The following is a 22,829-nucleotide window of genomic DNA, read 5'->3' as shown; positions in this document are numbered from 1 at the left end:
AAGAGCAGTCCATGCAAGACGGCCCAAGAATCTCACAGAACTAGAAGATTTTTGCAAGGAAGAATGGGCAAAAATCCCCCAAACAAGAAGTGAAAGACTCTTAACTGGCTACAGAAAGCGTTTACAAGCTGTGATACTTGCCAAAGGGGGTGTCACTAAGTACTGACCACGCAGGGTGCCCAAATTTTTGCTTCAGGCCCTTTTCCTTTATTGTTATTTTGAAACTGTAAAAGATAGAAATAAAAAAGTAATCTTGCTTAAAATATTAAAGAAATGTGTCATCTTTAACTTTATGCCTTTTGGAAATCAGGTCATCTTTTACTCGCTTAGCTATTCACAGTAACAGAAATTTTGACCAGGGGTGCCCAAACTTCTGCATGCCACTGTACCTATCACCACCTTGTGCCCACCCCACCTCCCCGCTTTTGTTCACCTACCACTGCTCTGCTTCCCCGCGGCCCCCCCCCCCCCCCACATATATTGGGCTTCCCTTTTTCCTATCTTCAGTGCTGAAGAAGGGTCCTGACCCAAAATGTTGACCGTCTGCTTTTCTCCACGGATGCTGCCTGGCCTGCTGAGTTCTTCCAGCATCATCTTGTTTTTTTCATTAATTTTCCCTATGAGTTTACTGATTCTAAGTTCCAAATCATAACAACTTGTTGCATAAAACTGTTCTCTCACACATCCACTGTATCACTATTATCCACCAACAGTTGTACCATCAGCTAGAGAATAGTGTTTCTGTCTACTTTATCTAAACCTATCACAATCTCAAATAGCTCTTATCTAATCTCTCCAACTTTCTTTGCTCCAAGGAAACAACAGTGGCTAACCTCATGGCAAAATCCCGCATCCCTGTAATCATTATAAGAAATCCCTTCTGTATCCTGTCAAGAACCTTTATATCCTTCTAAATTGTGGTGACCAGAACAGAACCCAAAACTATTTGTGACCTAACCAAATCTTTGTGAAGATTGAGAATAATTGCCCTGAACTCAATATATTTCTATTAATAAAGCCCAGATACCAGATGCTTTGATTACTGTTCGTCACATTTTGGTATCATCAACACATTTTATTCTGCATTTCAATATCTCAGTCATAAATATATAAATGAAAGCACTAACCTTTGAAGAACAATATTAACCAACCTATAATTGAAAAGCAACTGTTTACAAATCCCCCCTGCTTAACCAACTTTTTTTAAACCCAAGCTAACACTGACCCTTAATTTTGATAACTACATTCAACCTTCTGTTACTTCACTCAAAAATTCATTTAGGTTAGTCAAAATTGATATGCCTTTTACAAACGCATGCTCGCACATCTCTTCAAATGCCAATTGGTCCTTTCTCTGATTATTTTTCTTAAAACTTTATCTATCACATTGTTAAACTGACTAGCTGTTTAGTAGAGATGCTCTTCTTAAAGCCCTTTCTTGAATAAAGAATGTCACATTTGCCACTTTCCACAGAAGGATGATCAAGCATTGCTACGAAGAGGGCAGAATTGTGAGTAAAGAACGATCAGTACTTGAACCGTCGCTGACTTCCCAAAAGCTTGTTCGTCAAGTTCACACATCCCAGTTTGATACAAGAATGAAAAATGGGAAGGCAATTTAAAAATGAGTATTTGACAAGGGGTTTAAAAATAAAACTACAGGATATAAAATTCCTGACTATTGCATTATCACAAATGGGGATTTTCCATGTTCTGTGTTGGTTCTTGAGAGTATTATACATTTATAAAAGTTAATTCCATGCAAAGATAAATTGGATATTAATTACTATTAGATATGCAACACATTAAACACATATGCTATAAGCTCAAAGTTATAAGCTGAAATATCGCCAGATTTACCACCAATAATGCCACAAATTATATACTGGTATTATCTTAAGTAATCTAGTATTGGGTTTGTCCCAAATTCTTGACATACGGACATAAGATTTAAGGGATGCTAAGAAACATGGACTTGAGCAATTGGGACCAAGACTTTCAGCTCCACAATTTTCAAACAATAAAGAGGTGGGACAATTAAACAAAGCTTCTTCTGTATTATTTTCTCTGCCAAAGACATTATCATGGATACAGTAGCAGAATGGCTAAGTTACTGGACTAACATTCAGAGGTTTTTACTTTTGAACTACAAAGAAGGTTGGGGAACATAATTTCAAGGAATAAATCTGATAAAAACTTGCATTGGTAATAGTAACATGAAATTATCAGATGGTTGCAAAAAAAAATTATTTATTTCAGGGAAGGAAATCTGTCTTTCCTGGTCTGGGTGGTACCCAATTCCAGACCCAATAATATGGTTGTCTCTTAACTGTCTTCTGAAATTGCCTAGCAAGCCACCTCCTTAGGAATGGCTCACACTTAACATTTGTATGAACAAGTTTAAAGGCCTTTGAGAATTTAAACAAGATGTTAGATACATGGAAGTTTTGATTTAACATTGGATGCACTGTGCATGAAATCCTTCTTTAAGATTACTTTTTTACTCCCTGCACAAGGCTTAATTACAGATATTTGGATATTACCAAAAAAAAAAGATTCAGTGATTATTTGAAAGAAATGCACACATCATAGCAGGTGGGTAAGCTTGGTAACTGGGTTCAATATGGATGTATGCCAGGCCACCATTATCACTATTATTAAATTGAGAAAATCACTTTACACAAAAGCAGTGTGAGAACTTCATTTCTGTTATTGAGTCCATGCTGTGACCTTCTGCAATGACAGCAGGCTGGATTTCTCAATAAAAGTTGAAGCACTGCCAGTAACTGCATTAAGCTCTCCTGTCAAACAATAGGAATTCAATAAATAAAAAAAATAATTGCAGCTCATTAACCAACACTGCTGGACGCATGTTCTTTAGGTCCAAGAAAATATAAGGCGTCATCACATAAAGTTCCTGACAAAAGAAATGCCCAAAATCTCTGCTTGTGCTGCTTAGGAGGATAACGTACAGGGCAATTCTCTTCCCCATGTTAAATCACCAAACCTCTATGAAGTACCTTTCCCTTTCAGCAATGCACCATAGATCAGGAATTTACTTCTCTCAAAAAGCAAAATGCTAAAAATATTAAATAAAAACAGAAAGTGCTCAGGATACTTAGTATATCACTGATGTCCCTTTACCAAAATGTTTAACTCTCGATGAATAGGAACTGATTAAAAAGGAATGGTTCTCTTCCACAAATGTCATTCATAATTGCTCATACTAGATTTTTTTTTTTAACTCAGCTCCAAAGAACAAAAAAATATTTTAGTAGGTAAACTGCCTTATCCTGGAACATCATACCGTTCAATGTTTTGATGACCTGTGTAGTTTCTGCTTATTAAACACATGCAATGCCCTTTTTTTGAGTTGGAAACAGGTCATATTACTGACAACGTTATATGGTTCCCAGGATTTTGAAAGCAGCATCATAAAACAAACTTATTAGTGTGATTTTTAACTTGGTTTGCATCCACTAAACCTAATAATTAGCTTATGATGTTAATAGTAAGAGCTATCATTAATACATTCACCCTGCGTATTTAACTTTGACTGTGATGCAGTTAGAATTATGTCTGATGCCTCACTGTGGGAAACAATATGCTAACTATTATTTTTGTTTTCTGATGGATACACAATTTGACTATTCTGTGCCAAAATTAACTACTTTCACGAATGGTTTGTGGTTTGAAAAGAAAGCAAAAATGTTGATCAAGACAAGTGAGATGTTATCCACAGTGTAGAATATATATGCATCTTTTGCAATTTACAAAAACCATGACACAGTAAAAGTCTTAAAAAGAACTCAGACTCTATTCTGATTCATTTGGTTGTTTCCATCATGTTGACTAATGTTTGTGCTTTTTATATATAAAAACAGCACGTGTACAATTTGTTTTATACATATACCATCTTGAATTTTATCTTTACATCAGAATTTTCTGAAAAACACAAAATTACCAAAAATTTACATAATTTTTAATACGTGGATACAGTTTTACAAACCAAGATAGAAAGTACTTTTTTTTCTGTACAGTGTGTCTATTCTTTTCTACACCTGACTCTCTCTAATGCGCTTGTGTGGCAGGGGATGTTTTTGTACATCACTTATCATCCCGAAATTTCTTTACAAACAGGTATGTGGGAAAAGTTCCTGCCACCTTCTTTCCTGCCTGTCCTTATGGATTTACTAAATTTCAGTAGTTCATTTCCATGATACTTCAATTTCAGATTATTGTCAACACGCTAAGTGTTGCATTGGCATCAATGTGCTCAGCACTTTGTGCCTTTTCTACTTGCAGCTTTCTAAAACATAATCTCTTAACTAAAAATTACATTTGAGATGAGGTGAAGCTCATGCAAAGAGGAGGAATATTTGCATTGAGTAAGCAACAATTATAATCTTCAATTTTATTCTTAAATATAAATCATTGGGTTCAATCTGTTTCTGCTGAATGAAGTCAGAAACACTTTGGGATAATGAATAAGAATTTGCACAGTTGTTTCGGCAATATTGGAAATTTCTCAGTTTAACCGCAAGCAAATGTGGATAGCTTTCATTCCAAACACAGTTCTTTGATTGCAACTCTTGTTTCTAAACCAATCAAATTATGCTAGTGAATGGCAGGGGCCAACAGCTGTAGCTGTAATACCATTTCCCAAAATATAGGAATGATTGCAGTAATTCATAAACTAATAGGTGGCTTTATTAAAAAGGCTTTACTTTCTCTGGACACTCTGAATTCACACAGATTGCTAGGTGTGGCAGATATGATGAAACTTCCATGTTTAATGTTTCAATAGTTAATAGCTCTTGCAAAATCAACAGACCGAGAGATGCTGGATTTCCCCAAAATAAACAAAGAAAAACAGTGTAGAAAAAGACTAATCATTATAAAGTCCTTTATGAATCATCAATTTCTCCCCAGCACAGAAATGATATTAAATCCATTATAATTCCAATAGGTCACCTTTCAATTCAAAATGTCTATTAGGAATGATGAGTGAAGACCCCCTGAAAACCTTTTTGTAATCTTCAGTGGTAAAACAAATTAAAAATACTTCTTACCTTGGAAAATTGAACCCTTTATTAAAATGCCAAGGCCACACATTCTGGTTTCTGGCTCCATCATTACACAGTGACCCATCCTGGAAAGTGCACTTATTTGAATAGGATCAGATTTGGCTAAAAACCTTATGCAGTTCAATGTGCAAGTTCATGTATAAAGAACATTTACAAGGGGAGCTACCAAAGTGCTGCTGGCCCTGTGAAATCATACTTCAATGACTTCAAGCGAAGTCTTGAAGGAGAAAAAAAGGTACTGTATTCCTTAGATTCTTTAGCTTTAAAAGCATCAATATGAAAAATTAATGAAAATAATTAAGTGTTCATATAGTGCTATGTGTATATACAAATAATATATATATTAGTACAGAGCTGTTTAGCTGCTGGCAGAGTCACAATTCCATTAACAACATGGCCTCAAATAAATCTCCACCATTGGCACCTAGCATAGCTGCAAGTGTACTAACTGTGCTCAAATATCATTGAGGCGCAAAGTCTAAAATGTACATCATCTGAAGTACTGGTTGAGCACATATGACCATGGGCTCAAGTATTCTGGTGTCCTCAGTGACAAAGGTAGAGTGGAATGGAATAGGGGAGGAAGACTGGAAAAATTATACCAGCATCTCTCTTTGCCTTTTAATAGGTGGGTTATTATTTTCCTAACCATGAACATACAGGCACTGGGAGCAACCTGATAAGTATAGGGAAATGGTCAATTAAGAGACCAGTTTCATTGGACAATTAAAAACATATTAAATACTGCAGCTTCAGTAACAGGAACAATTTGCCTTTGGAGACAAAATTCATCTGAGGAAGGTCAACTAATAAGCGGACTGCAGAATCTTCTTTTAGATGACTCCAACGTTAAAAGTATGGGTTTGCATTCTTCTGTGGTTGTGAATCTGTTGAATAAAGATAACAAATGAGTGAGCAAATCCCAAACATCATCAAATCCATTCTTAGACTTGGATGTCAGACTGATCAATGGGAGAAGGAAAGAAACCTTGCCCAAAGATGCTTTTGTGCAACTTTTCAGCTCATCTGATCAGTCAATTTGATTTCATTTTCAGAGCTGAAGTTACCATCCACCCCAGACATCCCTCACAACGATGTAACATTCAATGTAACACCAAAATACTGAGGATAATGGAAATCTGAAATGTAAATAGAAGATGCTGGTAATATTTACTATGGGGCCTACAGTGCATACTAAATGAGTTATTGTATTGAGTCTAGGGTTGAGGGAATTTGTATTTTTAAATGCGGGGTCAATAATGATCTAGATTGCACAACATGAAAATATGGTTACAGATTCAATCATGGCTTTCAAAGGGAATAAATATGCAAAAGTGAAAAAAGTTAAGAACTGTGGGGAAAGAGTAGAAAAATAAGATCGACTGGATTGCTCTATAAAGAGCCAGTGAGACCCCACAAACTAATCATCAGCCCCCGAGCTTATTCTTGGCCATTTTGCACTACCCAACTGCGGAAAAAAAAGGATAGCAAGGGAAAAGGAAAAACGCACACAATCACAAATGCTAAGCTCATCTCAAACACTGTCAATTCTGGATAGAAGAATAAAAGACAAAAAAAGAGATAACTGCCAAGCTTTCTTCTGAACAGCTGAAGTTTTCACCAATGTGAAATCCGATGCTCATAACCGAAAACAGTGTGGACTATATAATAGTCACATAGATTCTTGGTTAGTTTTGTAGGAGTGTCCTGCAAACACGTTCTGTTGTGTGACCGATACATTTGATGATTTAAAGAGAAGGAACCAAATCCTTTAAGGAATTGTTTTGACTTAGATACCATCCAAGCATGTGAGATTTTATGTACCATCCTCATAAACATAGGATGATCCTCCATTTTAGATACTATCTAGTAAATACATATTTTTTAATCCTGTTATAATTTTTGCTTAAAAAATAAGACATGGCAAACAGCTTTACCTCTTCGTTTAAAATTTAAGCATACGTTGAAAAAAAACAATATAAATTCTGCACTTAAAATATAAATTGTAATGTAGAAACGTCAATTAGTATACACATAATGCAAATAATACACAATTTACAGACTTAGGTACAATCAAGACAAAGACCTCACAATTAAGACAGGAGAGACAAGAGACTGCAGATGCTGGAATCTGAAGCAACAAACAATCTGCTGGAGGAACTCAGCGGGGTCGAGCAGCATCTGTGGGGGGGGAAGAATTATCGACTTTTCAGGTCGAAACCCTGCAACAGGATTGAGAGAAAAAAACCACTGGAGATAAGGGTTATCTAAAATTGGAAACTTCAGTGTTCATGCCATTGCATTGTAGCCTACCCTGGCAGAATATGAGGTGTTGTTCCTCTAGTTTGTGTTGGGCCTCACCCTGGCAGTGGAGAAGGCCAAGGATCGACAGACCAGTGTGGTTTTATCCCCTGCCAACCCATCCCTTCTCTCCTGGTCCTATCATTTCTGTCCCCATTCCCATCCATTCCCCGCCCCCCCACACCTTCCAGGCCCCCATCACCTATCTTCGTCCCCTTCACCCACCTGGTTCCATCCACCCACCAGATACGAAGTGCACCCCCCACTGCCCCCCCCCCCCCCATCTGGTTTTGGTTCCACCTGCTATTCACCTCTCCCTTAAAATGGTTCCCATTATCACCTCCTTTACTTATCAGATTCCAGCACTGGTAGCCCTTTGTTCCTGTTTATCACCTTCAGCAGCTGTCTCCACCTTCACTCACCTCCCCTCTCCATCTGCCTCATTTTTTCTCCCCACTTTTTTTTTCCTTTGTCTGCTATCCACCTGCCACTCTCTCCCAATTCCAACCCCTCCTCTCCCCTACTTGGCGCAGCCTGCCTGTCATCTTTCACAACTCCTCAGTCCACCAATCACTTTGGGCTCCTATCTCACCGCTCCCCCTTTCCTCTTTACAATGGCCATCTCCCCTCTCAACCTGATGCAAGGTTTCAACGCGAAACGTTCCTTCCTTCCACAGATGCTGCTTGACCCGCTGAGCTCCTCCAGCAGCTTGTGTGTTGCTCTGACCTCACAATTAAGCTTGTAGGAGAATCTTACCAACTCTTCACTTCTCTATTTATAAGGATGCATGTATAAATTAGCAGAAGATAATCATCTGGTATTTCACCGTTAATTTCACCACATTTATTTCAGGTTGTGCAGACCAATCACTTCGTATTTCTTGCATGCTTTTTGGATATGATCCGAACAAAGCTTTGGGCACTCATGGTATAGGAAAAAGTCTCTGGCTCACAGCCTAATTAACAAAACATGATTACATTTTGTTCTTTATTATGAAAAGCATAGGTATCAGACCCAAGTATGTTAAGCTTACTTGATAGCTGCTGTTGTAACTGCCTGACCAGAGCTGCCGTCTGTTGTTGCTGCTGTGTTTGTTGCATTCCTTGTCGCTGGAACTGAAGATTAAAAATAATTAAAACCTGCTCTTTCACTGTGCCTTCGTAGAAAAAACAAATTTACCCTTTGATGATTACTTCAAACTTGAGACTTTGTCTCGTGATCAGTTCAGCTTCTTTCTTAGAAATACATGCAGCTCAATGAGCTATATGAAATAATTTTTATGTGAATCTCAAGGGCCAGCTGAGACCTCGATCAGAGGAATATATAAAATATGCCAGCACTTAGATATTTTGTAGCAGTGAATGTACGGACACAGGATTTTGGTGAAAATCAAAACACTGCAGATGTTGGAAATCTGAAATAAGGAACAGAAAATGCAGAAATATTCAGCAGGTGAGGCAACATCTAGAGGAAGAGAAGCAGGTCAAAGACCTCTCTGTTTTTTTTAAAAAGTATTTTGCTGTCTTGGCTGAAGTGTATTAAGAGCGACAGTAGTTTCTCAGATAAGCACTGCAGCTACAATGACCTAAATCAGCACAGACACAAGGGTTAAACCAATATCTATCCTGCTGTTACTTATACAAGTCATTAGTTCAAATATCCCTTCTGAACCCCCGTCATTGTCAAGGAGGTTAAAAACTAAAGATGGTTAGGGCTTAATATACTAGAATTTCCATCCCAACCCCTCCATCAGCAAACACAAATCCCATCAGCACCACAATCTGGAACAATTCCACCTCAGCTTACAGAGGAAAAAAATGCCACAGGGAGAAAAGACATTTGCTGTGTCAAGATTTGGGCCATCACTTTGACCGTCAATTCTTTAGAATCTCTATGGAAAACAGGTCTACCAGCGATGTTTAGCGTAGTCATAATTGTTCAAGACCTTGTTTTGTTTTAAGGTGTAGTTGCATGCTAAAATGTGTTTTCTTCATAAATCGACAGCCGCAATGGAAGAGCAACAACTTTATTTTTGCCAAAATGTAATCTCTGGAAGGAAAATGTTTTCCTTGAAACTGGCTTAGAAAAGTACAATCTTTGAAAACTGTTCTCTGACTGGCCAATACACAAGGTGGGACTGGATGCCCTTCAATCCTTCTGATCTCATCCTTCTTGAGTATCAAGCATATGCTCTTCCATTTCAAGATTCTGCTATTCAATTCAATGCCCTCAATCAATATTCTCAACAACCTCCCATGCCTGAAATCTTCTGACACTGTTTTCAAAAGTACATTGCATTATTTCTTGGCTGAGGCAGATGCTTAATGAGGTAAAGCAAACTGGTTTAACAGTTAATTTACAGATTACCATTGTGATCTCAAAGAGGTTTCAATCCTCTGGTGATGTGTGTCAGGAATTTTCTATATATTTTTGCATTAATCTTGGGATTTTTTTTCTGTTTTTTGCCCTCTCAGGAGGCTGCTTAGATGAAGATGGACATGACTGTGCAATGTCTGTTCATGATGCTCCAGGTATCACAAATAAGACTACAAGACATGGGAGCAGAATTAGGCTATTCAGTCCATTGAGTCTGCTCTGCCATTCAATCATGGCTGATTTATTTTTCCCTCTCAACCCCATTCCCCTGCCTTCTCATCATAATCTTTGACACTTTACTAATCAAAAACCTATCAACCTCCCCTTTAAATATACCCAATGACTTGGCCTCCACAGCCGTCTGTGGCAATGAATTCCACAGATTCACCACCTTCTGGGTTAAGAAATTCCTCCTCATCTTACTTCTAAAGGGACATCCCTTTATTCTGAGCCTGTGCCCTCTGGTCCTCGACTCTCCCACTACTGGAAACATCCTCTCCACGTCCACTCTATCCAGGCCTTTCAATATTTGGTAGGTTTCAATGGGATTCCCCCCTCATCCTTCTAAACTCCAGCGAATACAGGCCCAGAGCCATCAGATGGTCCTCTTACATTAACCCTTTCATCCCTGGGATCTTTCTCATAAACCTCCTCTGGACCCTCTCCAGCTCCAGCATATCCTTCCCTAGATATGGGGCCCAAAACTGCTCACAATACTCAAAATGTGGTCTGACCAACACCTTACATCAGCATCAAATCCTTGCTTTTATGTCCTAGTCCTCTCGAAATGAATGCTAACATTGCATTTGCCTTTCTTACTACTGACTCAACCTGCAAGTTAACCTTCAGGGAATCCTGCATTAGGACTTCCAAGTCTCCTTGCACCTCCGATTTCTGAATTCACTCCCCATTTCGAAAATAGTCTACACCTTTATTCCTTCTACTAAAGCGCATGACCGTACACTTCCCTACACTGTATTCCATCTGCCACTTCTTTGCCCATTCCCCCAACCTGTCCAAGTCCTTCCACAGATTCTCTGCTTCTTGAACACTACCTGCCCCTCCACCTATCTTTGTATCATCTGCAAACTTGACTACAAAGCCATCATTTCCATCATCCAGATCATTAGCATATAACGTGAAAAGTAGCAGACCCAACACCGACCCCTGAGGAACACCATTAGTGACTGGCAGCTAACCAGAAAAAGCCCCCTTTATTCCCACTCTTTGCCTTCTGCCTATCAGCCAATCTTCTTTCCATGTTAGTACCTTTCCTGTAATACTGTAGGCTCCTATCTTGTTTAGCAGCCTCATGTGCCGCACCTTGTCAAAAACCTTCTGAAAATCCTAGTAAACAACATCCAGTGACTCATCATTGTCTATCCTGCCTGTTACTTCCTCAAAAAATTCCAACAGATATCAGGCAAGATCTCCCATTAAGGAAACCATGCTGACTTTGGCCTATTTTCTCATGTGCTTCCAAGTACCTTAAAACCTCATCTTTGATAATGGACTCTAAAATCTTAGCAACCACTGAAGTCAGGCTAACTGGCCTATAATCTCATGTCTGTTGCCTCCCTCCCTTCTTAAACAGTGGAGTGACATTTGCAATTTTCCAGTCCTGTGGAACCATTCCTGATTCTAGTGATTCTTGACAGATCACTGCTAATACCTCCACAATCTCTTCAGCTACCTCTTTCAGAACCCTGGGGTGTAGTCCATCCAGTCCAGGTGACTTATCCACCTTCAGACCTTTCAGTTTCCCAAGCACCTTCTCCATAGTAATAGCGACTACACTCACTTCTGCCCCCCGACTCTCTTGAATTCCTGGCATGTTGCATGTAAGACAGGCTTGCTGGAATAGCTGGTCTTGCCTGTCAATTCCAAAGTGTTTTGCATCTAATAATATCTGCAGTTCACAGGTGATTCTGTGCTCTCATTGATATGCTGTTCTGAAGTTTCCCTTTTATTATCTGTTATATATCAATTTACCATTTAAATGTCTAAGATTAGAACACCAATTTACCCATTTACCCAAGAAGAATCTCATACAAGTAAATATATCCAATTCCAATCACTAATTACTGGTAACAGCTAATTGATAATCACAGACGAAATACTACTGAAGTGAAGAATTTTAGCCTGAAGAAACAAGGTTTAAAATGCACCTGACCTGCTATTTAAAAGCATAGACAGCAAACAATGTTTTCCAATGTTTAAACTGTTTTAATTATTAAATTATGAACCATATATTTTTAATAAGTGATACTAAATAGTTTTGAACATTCGGAACAGTCAGATAAGTTCAAAGTTCCTGACAAATTTGGGAGTCCTGGAGACATTTATTAGCCAATTGCTAAAAGTTTCCCTGGCCTCCAGAAATAACAACATTGCATCGCACAAGACCCTGTTCATGCACATGATCTGCCCAATTTGGATTGGGCAGAAAGTCAATACCAGTGGATGTGGTAAAGCTAAGTCTGAACTTACTGTGTAGATCAGCAGCCAGCTCATGTAGTTCAATGCTTCCGTTAAGTTCTGATCCAACATATTCAATCAGGAAAGACAAGAGGATAACTTACCATAGTCTGCTGAGGTGGGATGGCCTGCATTCCCAGAGACTGTGGTTGGGTTTGAGCCTGCTGTTGCTGTTGGACCTGTTGTTGCACCTGTTGCTGCTGTTGTTGTTGTTGTTGCTGCTGCTGCTGCTGTTGCTGCTGCTGCTGCTGTTGTTGTTGTTGCTGCTGCTGCTGCTGCTGCTGCTGCTGCTGCTGCTGTTGCTAAAAAAAAAGGACAAATTCAAGAATTAATTTTATGGCCCTGATTCCAGTGCTCCTTTTAAATTCAGTGTGTCTCATTTCCCACATTCCTTTTAAACACATCCGTTCACTGGAAAATTTATTATACCACTGTGTAACACCTAGTGTGAGCGATATCCAATAATCCAAAAAATCTGCTAGTTCAACATCAAAGTCCCGAGGGTGCCAGATTATCTGAGTTTTTCTGTACCTCGTACAATGTTAATGTACATTCAAGAACATATCAGGGGATTGACCCCAAGCAGAAACCTTTGAAGTTGGCAAGATTAGTTAATAAGGATCTGGTTTTTTTATAAATAGAGCAATGGAGTGTAAAAAAAAGGCACAAGGTTATGCTAAATCAAGAAAACACTAGTTTAGCCATTGGGAGTAACTTGTCTAATTCTGCACCAACATCAAGAATGGTTGGAAGGCTTTAGAGATTTACTGTAGTGATTCCATGGCTGAGGGGTTCAGTAACATGGACAGATAGGAGAAGTGGAGGGTCTTTTTTCACACCAGAGAATGCCAACAGATTTGAAAAGGGTGTTTAAAATCATCGAGTTACATAAATAGAAGGCCACAAATTTAGGGTGATTGGCAGCTGTGCATTCATACTCCTTAAACACATGGACACTTTGAAAGTCACTAGTTAGTTTCATAATTGACCCTCACGTCCAAACAATCACATTCACAATCAGCCCCATCCTTACAATCATCTAACTTTTGAATAACATCATCTCACCCTAAAAAGAAATTTCAATAACAAATTGGTTATTTACCATATTGAGTGATATGATTACCATCCGTCCCCAAGTTCGAAAAATAGTTGCCTCTTGGTAGTTCAGTAAATCTAATTTCTGCAATGTTTCTAATCCACAAGTTTTAAGAAAAAGTAGAAGCTGAGGTAAGCCGCACTGCCTACGAACTTGCTTGGCCAGGATCGTGGCAGATCCTGCACCTCTTCCACTTTCCCATCCAAACCCCATTACCTCCAATTATGTGACTATCAAACATTTTAGCCAACTTGAATATACTCAAAACCTGAGAATCCATAGTTCTCCAAGGTCAAGAATTCCAACAATTTACAACCATTTGTTGCAATAGATTACTCAAGTGGATGAAATAGCTTCTTACCATCTACTCTATTAATCCTTCTCAGAGTCTGATACATCACAAGACAAGGGAGCAGAAGTAGGCCATTTGGCCCATCAAGACTGCTCCATGAGCTAAAGAAAAAAGAAAAAAACTATTCCTTTCTAGCTCCAATTTCAGGCCTTATCCCCATATCCCTTGATACCTTGACTAATTAGATACCTATCTATCTCCTCCTTAAACGCCTCTAATGATTGGGCCTCCACTGCTGTACATGGCAAAGAATTCCATAAATTCATTACCCTCTGTCTAAAGAAATTTCTCATCTCCATTTTAAACTGGTACCCTCTAATTCTAAGATTGTGCCCTCTGGTCCTGGACTCACCCACCAAGGGAAACAGCTGAGCCACATCTACTCTGTCCAGTCCTTTCAACATTCTAAATGTTTCTATGAGGTCCCCTCTCATTCTTCTGTACTCCAGTGAGTACAGTCCAAGAGCCAACAAACGCTCATCATATGTAAGCCCTTTCATTCCGGGAATCATCCTTGTAAATCTCCTCTGAAACCTCTCCAACATCAGTACATCCTTCCTAAGATATGGGGCCCAAAACTGCACACAGTATTCCAAATGAGGCCTCACTAGTGCCCTGTAGAGCCTCATCAACACTTCCTTACTTTTATACACTATACCTCTCGAAATGAATGCCAACATAGCATTCGCTTTCCTTACTGCCGATCCGACCTGGTGGTTAATCTTTAGGGTATCCTGCATGAGTACCCTCAAGTCCCTTTGTACTTCTATACTTTGAACTTTCTACCCTTCTAGATAATAATCTGCCAGTTTATTTCTTTTTCCAAAGTGTACAACGGCACATTTCTCAACATTGAATCTCGTCTGCCATTTCCTTGCCCATTCTCCTAAACTATCTAGATCTCTCTGCAACCTTCCTGCTTCTTCAATACTCCCTACTCCTCCACCTATCTTGGTGTCCTCTGCAAACTTAGCCACAAAACCATTTACTCCATCATCCAAATAGTTAATGTACAAAGTAAAAAGAAGCGGCCCCAACACCGACCTCTGCGGAACATCACTTGTAACTGGTAGCCAACCAGAACAGGATCCTTTTATTCCCACCCTTTGCTTTCTGCCAACCAGCCAATGCTCCACCCATTCTGTTATCCTACCTGTAATTCCATGACCTCTCATCTTATTAATCAGCCTCTTGTGCGGCACCTTGTCGAAGGCCTTTTGAAAGTCTAAATACACAACATCCACAGCCTCTCCCTTATCCACCCTACCTGAGATTTCCTCAAAAAACTCCAATAGGTTGGTCAGGCAGGATCTTCCCTTCACGAAACCATGCTGGCTCAGACCTATCTTGCCTTGCACCTCTAGGTATTCCATAACCTCATCCTCGAGGATCGATTCCAATAACTTTCCCACCACCGATGTCAGACTAATAGGTCTGTAATTTCCTTTATGCTGCCTCCCACCTTTCTTATACAGCGGAACTACATTTGCGACCCTCCAGTCTTCCGGAACCATGCCGGAGTCTATCGATTCCTGGAAAATTATCACCAATGCCTCCACAATCTCTAAAGCCACCTCCTTCAGAACCCAGGGAGGCACCTCATCCGGTCTGGGAGACTTGTGTCTTTCGTCCATTTAGCTTTCCTAGCACCTTCTCTCTAGTAATCTTAACTGAACTCAGTTCCATCCCTTGATATGCAGTATATTGCTGATGTCCTCCACAGTGAAGACCGATGCAAAATACTCATTTAGTTCCTCTGCCATCTCTTTATCATCCATTATAATCTCTCCCGCACCGTTTTTGATTGGTCCTATATCAACCCGCGTCTCTCTTTTACTCCTTATATATTTAAAAAAACTCTTAGTATCCTTTTGGATGTTATCTGCCAACTTCCTTTCATAATTCATCTTTTCTTTCCTAATGACCTTCTTAGTTTCATTCTGCAGGTTTTTGAAAGTTTCCCAGTCTTCTGTTTTCCCACTAATTTTTGCTTCCTCGTATGCCCTCCCTTTTGCTCTTATTTTAGCCTTAACCTCTCTTGTTATCCACATTTGTGCCTTTTTTCCATTCAAAACCTTTTTTCTTGGAATACATCTATTCTGCATTTTCCTTATTTCTTGTAGAAATTCTATCCATTTTTGCTCTGCCATCCCTCCGGCTAGCTTACTCTTCCAATCAATTTGGGCCAGTTCCTCTCTCCTGCCACTGTAATTTCCTTTGTTCCACTGAAATATCGATACACCAGGTATCAACTTCTCCTTCTCAAATTTGAAACTGATCTCAATCATATTGTGATCGCTAGTTCCTAATGGTTCCTTTACCTTTAGTTCCCTAATCACCTCCAGTTCGTTACACAACACCCAATCCAAAACAGTCGATCCCCTGGTGCGCTCATCAACAAGTTGCTCCAAAAAGCCATCCCGCAGACATTCCACAGACTCACTCTCCTGAGATCCACTGCCTTGCTGGATTTCGCAATCCACCTTCATGTTAAAATCCCCCATAATTATCTTAACGTTGTCACTCTGACACGCTTTTTCTATTTCTAACTGTAACTTCTAGTCCACATCCTGACTGCTGTTAGGGGGCCTATATATAACTGCTACTATTGTCCTTTTACCCTTGCCATTTCTTAGCTCCACCCATAAGGATTCCACTTCTTCTGACTCAATGTCCTTCCTTTCTATTGATTTTATATCATTACTAACCATCAGGGCCACACCACCCACTCTGCCTACCCACCTATACTTCCTATATACTGTGTACCCCTGGACATTCAGTTCCCAATCACATCCGTCATAAAGCCATGACTTGGTGATTGCCACAATGTCGTATTTATTAATCTGTAGTTGTGCCACTAGGTCATCCACTTTATTCCTAATGCTACATGCATATAAATATAGTACATTTAGGCCAGTATATGCTACTGATTTTGTTGTACTTCTATTGTTCAGCAAATTATCCTGACTTTTCACTTGCCTGTCCTTCTTACCATCTTCACTGCACACTATCTTGGACTTGTTTCTATATACCTCCTCCTCTATCCTAACATCCTGGTTTCCATCCCCCTGCCAGATTAGTTTAAACCCTCCCCAACAGCTAAATTAAATATTCCCACCAGGATATTGGACCCCTTGGATTTTAGGTGTAACCCATCCTTAGTGAATAGGTCATGCCTCTCCCAAAAAAGGTCCCAATGATCCAGAAATTTGAAGCTCTGCCCCCTGCACCAGTCACTCAGCCACGCATTCATCTGCCAGATGTTTCTATTCTATCGTTGGCACATGGCACAGGTAGTAATCCTGAAATTACTACCTTAGGAGGTCCTGCTTCTCAACCTTCTTCCTAGCTCCTTGTAATCCTCCTTCAAGACCTCTTCTCTTTTTCTACCTATGTCATTAGTACCTACATGTACGAAGACTTCTGGCTGATCACGCTCTCCCGTCAGAATATTCTGGACCTGGTCCGTGACATCCCGTACCCCGGCACCAGGGAGTCAACGCACCATCTGGGATTCATTGTCTCTTATCTGTTCCCCTCACTATAGAATCCCCAATAACCACTGCATTACTCCTTCCCCGCTGGACCACAGCACCAGGCATGGAGCCAAAGTGGTCTTCCTCTGCTGGGTCGTCCTCTCCAACAGAATCTAAAATGAGATACCGATTTTCGAGGGGGACCGCCACAGAGGTACTCTCTACAAACTCTTTATAATTTCTGTCTATTTCCTGCTCACTCTCCCTAATCAGCCGAAGGTCATCGAGCTGCTGCTCCAGACTCTCAACACGTTCCTTGAGGAGCTGCACTTTGTGCAGATGTAGTCATTGGGGAGGCTGGTAGTGTCCCAGGGTTGAGGTCATATCACTTTCTTCTCAACTCAAGCGAGTGCAGACCAACCTTAAAATCTCTCTCTGGAACAAACTCCTCATTCCAGGAACCAATCCAGTAAATCTACCCTTCCCCATCTTCAAGGCAAATATATCTATCCTTCAATACAGAAAGTAAAACTACATAAGGTACTTCAATGTGATCTTGCATAACCTCATGCAACCTCAGCAGAACTTGCTTTAGTATTCCTTAAAATTAAAAGGAAAACTATGTGTTTTTCTTCCTAATTATTTGTTGTACCTGGATGTTCATTTTCTATATTTTGTGGCCCAGCACATCGTGATCCTGCTGTACATCAATATTTACTAGTCTCTCGTCATTTATGTAGTATTTTTTTTCTATTCTTCCCACCAGAAAGCAAAATGTCACATTTCCTTCTTGCCCACTCACATAGCCCGTCATTTAACCTTGCATAGTCTTCTTCAGAGTTTACTTTTCTTTCTGGTATTATGACTTGGATACACTTTTAAACTGCCTTTTTATCCAAGCTATTAATATAAACAGTGAATAACCATGAGCCAAGCATTAACATTGTGATGCTCCACAAGTAATAGCCTGCCAATTACCTATTCATTCCTACTCTCTGACTTTCCACCCTTAAACCAATAATGGAATGCCACAAACTTAGATATCATGCATTCAACTCTCTCTAACTCCCAGCTGGGTATTTTGTGGTCATGGCTTTCAAACTGTTGAAGCAACCTCTTTATCTTGGCTCACCCTCAGGATCTGCTGCTGTCGTAGATAGTCTTGATTTGTCCTCATCGTTGAATGAACGTTCTGTTGGGTCATGTGACTAATTCCCGTTATCATGGGTGCTTGTTGCATGGGTTGATGCGTTAGCCTGCAAGGAAAAAATTGAATTTATATAGCATCTTTAACCCAAAAGGTACCTCAAGTCACTTCACAGAAAGCTAATAGTCAAAATTGACAGAGCAGAAAAAGAGGGATATTGGGACCAGTGATTTGACCAGAGGTGAATTTTAAGGTTTAATTTTAAGCTTAAAAGGAATTGATATGGGTGGAGGGATGCGGCAGGAGAAGTAAAAAAAAGAGAGCTGAAGATTTTTAGAAGTGTATTTTATATCTGGATAAGTAAGGGCATGACTGCCAGTGGTTGACAAAGGAAATGGAAGTTGCACAAGTGTTTGGGAGGTATTTGGAATTGTCCAAATGATGTAGGAGATTACAGAGATGGGCATAGATAAGCCCATGAAGATATTGGAACATGAGGAGGAAACTTTAATTTTAAAAGGCACTGGTGACGAGGCTCAATGTGCATCGACAATCACAGAGATGATGGGTAAATGATACTCACTGAGAGTTGGGAAAAGCAGAGAAATGGTTGTAAGTTTCTGACGGTTTGATTAGTAGCAGCAAGAAAGAAAAGACTGTTTTAGGTAAAATGCAAGGTATTTTGGAGTGACACAGTACATTATGGCTGCAGTGAACAATACGTATCAATGGTAGGATTTTCTCGTGCCAGGGGTGGGAAAAGAATGGATGCTCATGCTTGCTTTCTCATACATTTTAGCCATTCCATTAAGAAGTTGAGAAGGATGAAGAAAAATATATCAAGGCCATTTGTGCAAACATCCAAACAACAATCTTTCAGCTGGCAAAATAAACATGTTATTCAATCTCTCTTGGAACTCCACCCTTTGTTCTCTCTATTCCTTCCCCTTTTCTGCACTTAAAAACAGACATGATTTCTAACTTTTCAAAGTTCTAATGATAGGTTATTGACCTAAAACATGATTCTGTATCCCAGTTTTTAGCTTTGAGTGTGAGAGGCTTATATGGTACCAGTTCTTTTATCTTTATCATAGTGCAGTATATGTGAGGTGATTTTAATGGAGCTTCATTATCCATTACAAATTTCAACAGATAAAGTTACAAGTTAGAACCATCAAGAGCATTAAAAGTTCTATTGTAGAAACATAGAAAACCTACAGCACAATACAGGGCCTTTGGCCCACAAAGTTGTGCCGAACATGTCACTACCTAAGAAATTACTCGGCTTACCCCTAGCTCCCTATTTTTCTAAGCTCCATGTATCTATCCAAAAGTCTCTTAAAAGACCCTATCGTATCCGCCTCCACCACCATTGCTGGCAGCCCATTCCACGCACTCACCACTCTGAGTAAAAAACTTACACCTGACATCTCCTCTGTACCTAATCCATGTCCTCTTGTGGCAACCATTTCAGCCCTGGGAAAAACCTCTGACTATCCACACGATCAATGCCTCTCATCATCTTATACACCTCTATCAGGTCACCTCTCATCCTCTGTCATTCCAAGGAGAAAAGGCCGAGTTCATTCAACCTGTCTTCATAAGGCATGCTCCCCAATCCTGGCAACATCCTTGTAAATCTCTTCTGCACCCTTTCTATGGCTTCCACATCCTTCCTGTAGTGAGGTGACCAGAACTGACCACAGTCCTCCAAGTGGGGTCTGACCAGGGTCCTATATAGCTGCAACATTACCTCTCGGCTCCTAAATTCAATTCCACGATTGATGAAGGACAATACACCATATGTTTTCTTAACCACAGAGTCAACCTGTGCAGCTGCTTTGAGCGTCCTAGGGACTCAGACCCCAAGATCCCTCTGATCTTCCACACTGCCAAGAGTCTTACCATTAATACTATATTCTGCCATCATATTTGACCTACCAAAATGAACCACTTCACACGTATCTGGGTTGAACTCCATCTGCCACTTCTCAGCCAGTTTTGCATCCTATCTATGTCCCGCTGTAACCTCTGACAGCCCTCCACACTATCCACAACACCTCCAACCTTTGTGTCATCAGCAAACTTACCCATCCCTCCACTTCCTCATCCAGGTCATTTATAAAAATCACGAAGAGTAAGGGTCCCAGAACAGATCCCTGAGGCACACCACTGGTCACCGACCTCCATATAGAATATGACCTGTCAACAACCACTCTTTGCTTTCTGTGGGCAAGCCAGTTCTGGATCCACAAAGCAATGTCCCCTTGGATCTCATGCCTCCTTACTTTCTCAATAAGCCTTGCATGGGGTACCTGATCAAATGCCTTGCTGAAATCCATATACACTACATTTACTGCTCTTCCTTCATCAATGTGTTTAGTCACATCCTCAAAAAATTCAATCAGGCTCGTAAGGCAGGACTTGCCCTTGACAAAGCCATGCTGACTATTCCTAACCATATTATACCTCTCCAAATGTTCATAAGTCCTGCCTGTCAGGATCTTCTCCATCAACTTACCAACCACAGAAGTAAGACTCACTGGTCTATAATTTCCTGGGCTCTCTCTACTCCCTTTCTTGAATAAAGGAAAGTGTAAATTTCTCTTGGGACTCATACCTACTTCTTTTAAATAAGTAAACCGAAACGTGAACTGATGATTCAAGAATGAGCATGCCAACCAAAATACATAATCATTATACCATTCACTGAAAAGAAGCACATACCTTGATGGGCCAACTTCTGCAGAATTTAAAACAAAGACTACCTGTTGGTCACATGTGACAACAAATTTAAATTGGCATGTCTTTTTCCAGTATCAGACTAACCTACTTCTTAAACTTGGATAATGAAACGTTACTACTTCATTAAACATGTTCACCAGATCACCTTTGGAATATAAAAAAAGGTTGTTGTGTGGAAGAGAAGCGAGTTTTGTAACGGTAACGTTACCACGTGCTAACGGTAGTAAGAACAGAAAGATCTGGCAGATGAATGCATGGCTGAGTGACTGGTGCAGGGGGCAGGGCTTCAGATTTCTGGATCATTGGGACCTTTTTTGGGGGATGCTTGACCTATTCACTAAGGATGGGTTACACCTAAACTCCAAAGGGTCCAATATCCTGGTGGGAATGTTTAATTTAGCTGTTGGGGAGGGCTTAAACTAATCTGGCAGGGGGATGGAAACCAGGATGTTAGGATACAAGATGTTAGGGTAAGGGAGGAGGTTTATAGAAACAAGTCATGATAGTGTGCAGTGAGGATGGTAAGAAGGACAGGCAGGTGAAAAGTCAAGATAATTTGCTGAACAATAGAAGTACAACAAACCAGGATGTTAGGATAGAGTATGAGGTATATAGAAACAAGTCCACGATAGTGTGCAGTGAGGATGGGAAGGAGGACAGGCAGGTGAAAAGTCAGGATAATTTGCTGAACAATAGAAGTACAACAAAATCAGTAGCAGATACTGGACTAAATGTACTATATTTAAACGCACGTAGCATTAGGAATAAAGTGGATGACCTAGTGGCACAACTACAGATTAATAAATACGACATTGTGGCAATCACCAAGTCATGGCTTTATGACGGATGTAATTGGGAACTGTATGTCCAGGGGTACACAGTGTATAGGAAGGATAGGCGGGTAGGCAGAGGGGGTGGTGTGGCCCTGATGGTTAGTAATGATATAAAATCAATAGAAAGGAAGGACATTGGGTCAGAAGAGGTGGAATCCTTATGGGTGGAGCTAAGAAATAGCAAGGGTAAAAGGACAATAATAGCAGTTATATATAGGCCCCCTAACGGCAGTCAGGATGTGGACTAGAAGTTGCAGTTAGAAATAGAAAAAGCGTGTCAGAGAAACAACGTTAAGATAATTATGGGGAATTTTAACATGAAGGTGGACTGGGAAATCCAGCAAAGCAGTAGATCTCAGGAGGGTGAGTTTGTGGAATGTCTGCGGGACGGCTTTTTGGAGCAACTTGTTGATGAGCCCACCAGGGGATCGGCTGTTTTGGATTGGGTGCTGTGTAACGAACCGGAGGTGACTAGGGAACTAAAGGTAAAGGAACCATTAGGAACTAGCGATCACAATATGATTGAGATCAGTTTCAAATTCGAGAAGGAGAAACTGATAACTGGTGTATCGATATTTCAGTGGAACAAAGAAAATTACAGTGGCAGGAGAGAGGAACTGGCCCAAATTGATTGGAAGAGTAAGCTAGCCGGAGGGACGGCAGAGAAGAAATGGATGGAACTTCTACAAGAAATAAGGAAAATGCAGGATAGATATATTCCAAGAAAAAAAAGGTTTTGAATGGAAAAAAGGCACAAATGTGGATAACGAGAGAGGTTAAGACTAAAATAAGAGCAAAAGGGAGGGCATACGAGGAAGCAAAAATTAGTGGGAAAGCAGAAGATTGGGAAACTTTTAAAAACCTGCAGAAAGAAACTAAGAAGGTCATTAGGAAAGAAAAGTTGAATTATGACAGAAAGTTGGCAGATAACATTCAA

At 40.0% G+C, this 22,829-nt stretch overlaps 1 protein-coding gene and 1 long non-coding RNA gene across 3 annotated transcripts in view; one reads left to right on the top strand and one right to left on the bottom strand.

Moving 5' to 3' along the window:
- Positions 1–3,642, top strand: part of LOC127573463 (uncharacterized) — a 64,290-nt gene extending 60,648 nt beyond the window's left edge. Inside the window, exon 4 of the long non-coding RNA XR_007956776.1 lies at positions 1,475–3,642. This is a non-coding gene — a long non-coding RNA (uncharacterized LOC127573463). The remainder of the gene's footprint in view (positions 1–1,474) is intronic.
- Positions 3,643–3,793: 151 nt separating this feature from the next.
- The window catches only part of med12 (mediator complex subunit 12), a 128,914-nt gene continuing 109,878 nt past the window's right edge, over positions 3,794–22,829 (bottom strand). For both annotated transcript variants that reach the window (XM_052020734.1, XM_052020736.1), the window contains 4 exons: positions 18,300–18,423; positions 12,348–12,545; positions 8,423–8,504; positions 3,794–5,974 (listed from right to left, as the gene is read on the bottom strand). In XM_052020734.1, the coding sequence (XP_051876694.1) occupies positions 5,937–5,974; positions 8,423–8,504; positions 12,348–12,545; positions 18,300–18,423 (442 nt within the window). In that variant the 3' untranslated portion in view covers positions 3,794–5,936. The remainder of the gene's footprint in view (positions 5,975–8,422; positions 8,505–12,347; positions 12,546–18,299; positions 18,424–22,829) is intronic.

The sequence above is a fragment of the Pristis pectinata genome, chromosome 8 (assembly GCF_009764475.1).
Source record: "Pristis pectinata isolate sPriPec2 chromosome 8, sPriPec2.1.pri, whole genome shotgun sequence".
NCBI classification, from domain to species: Eukaryota; Metazoa; Chordata; class Chondrichthyes; order Rhinopristiformes; family Pristidae; genus Pristis; species Pristis pectinata.
Note: the sequence above shows the minus strand (reverse complement) of the source record. Positions and strands in the feature narration are given on the sequence as shown.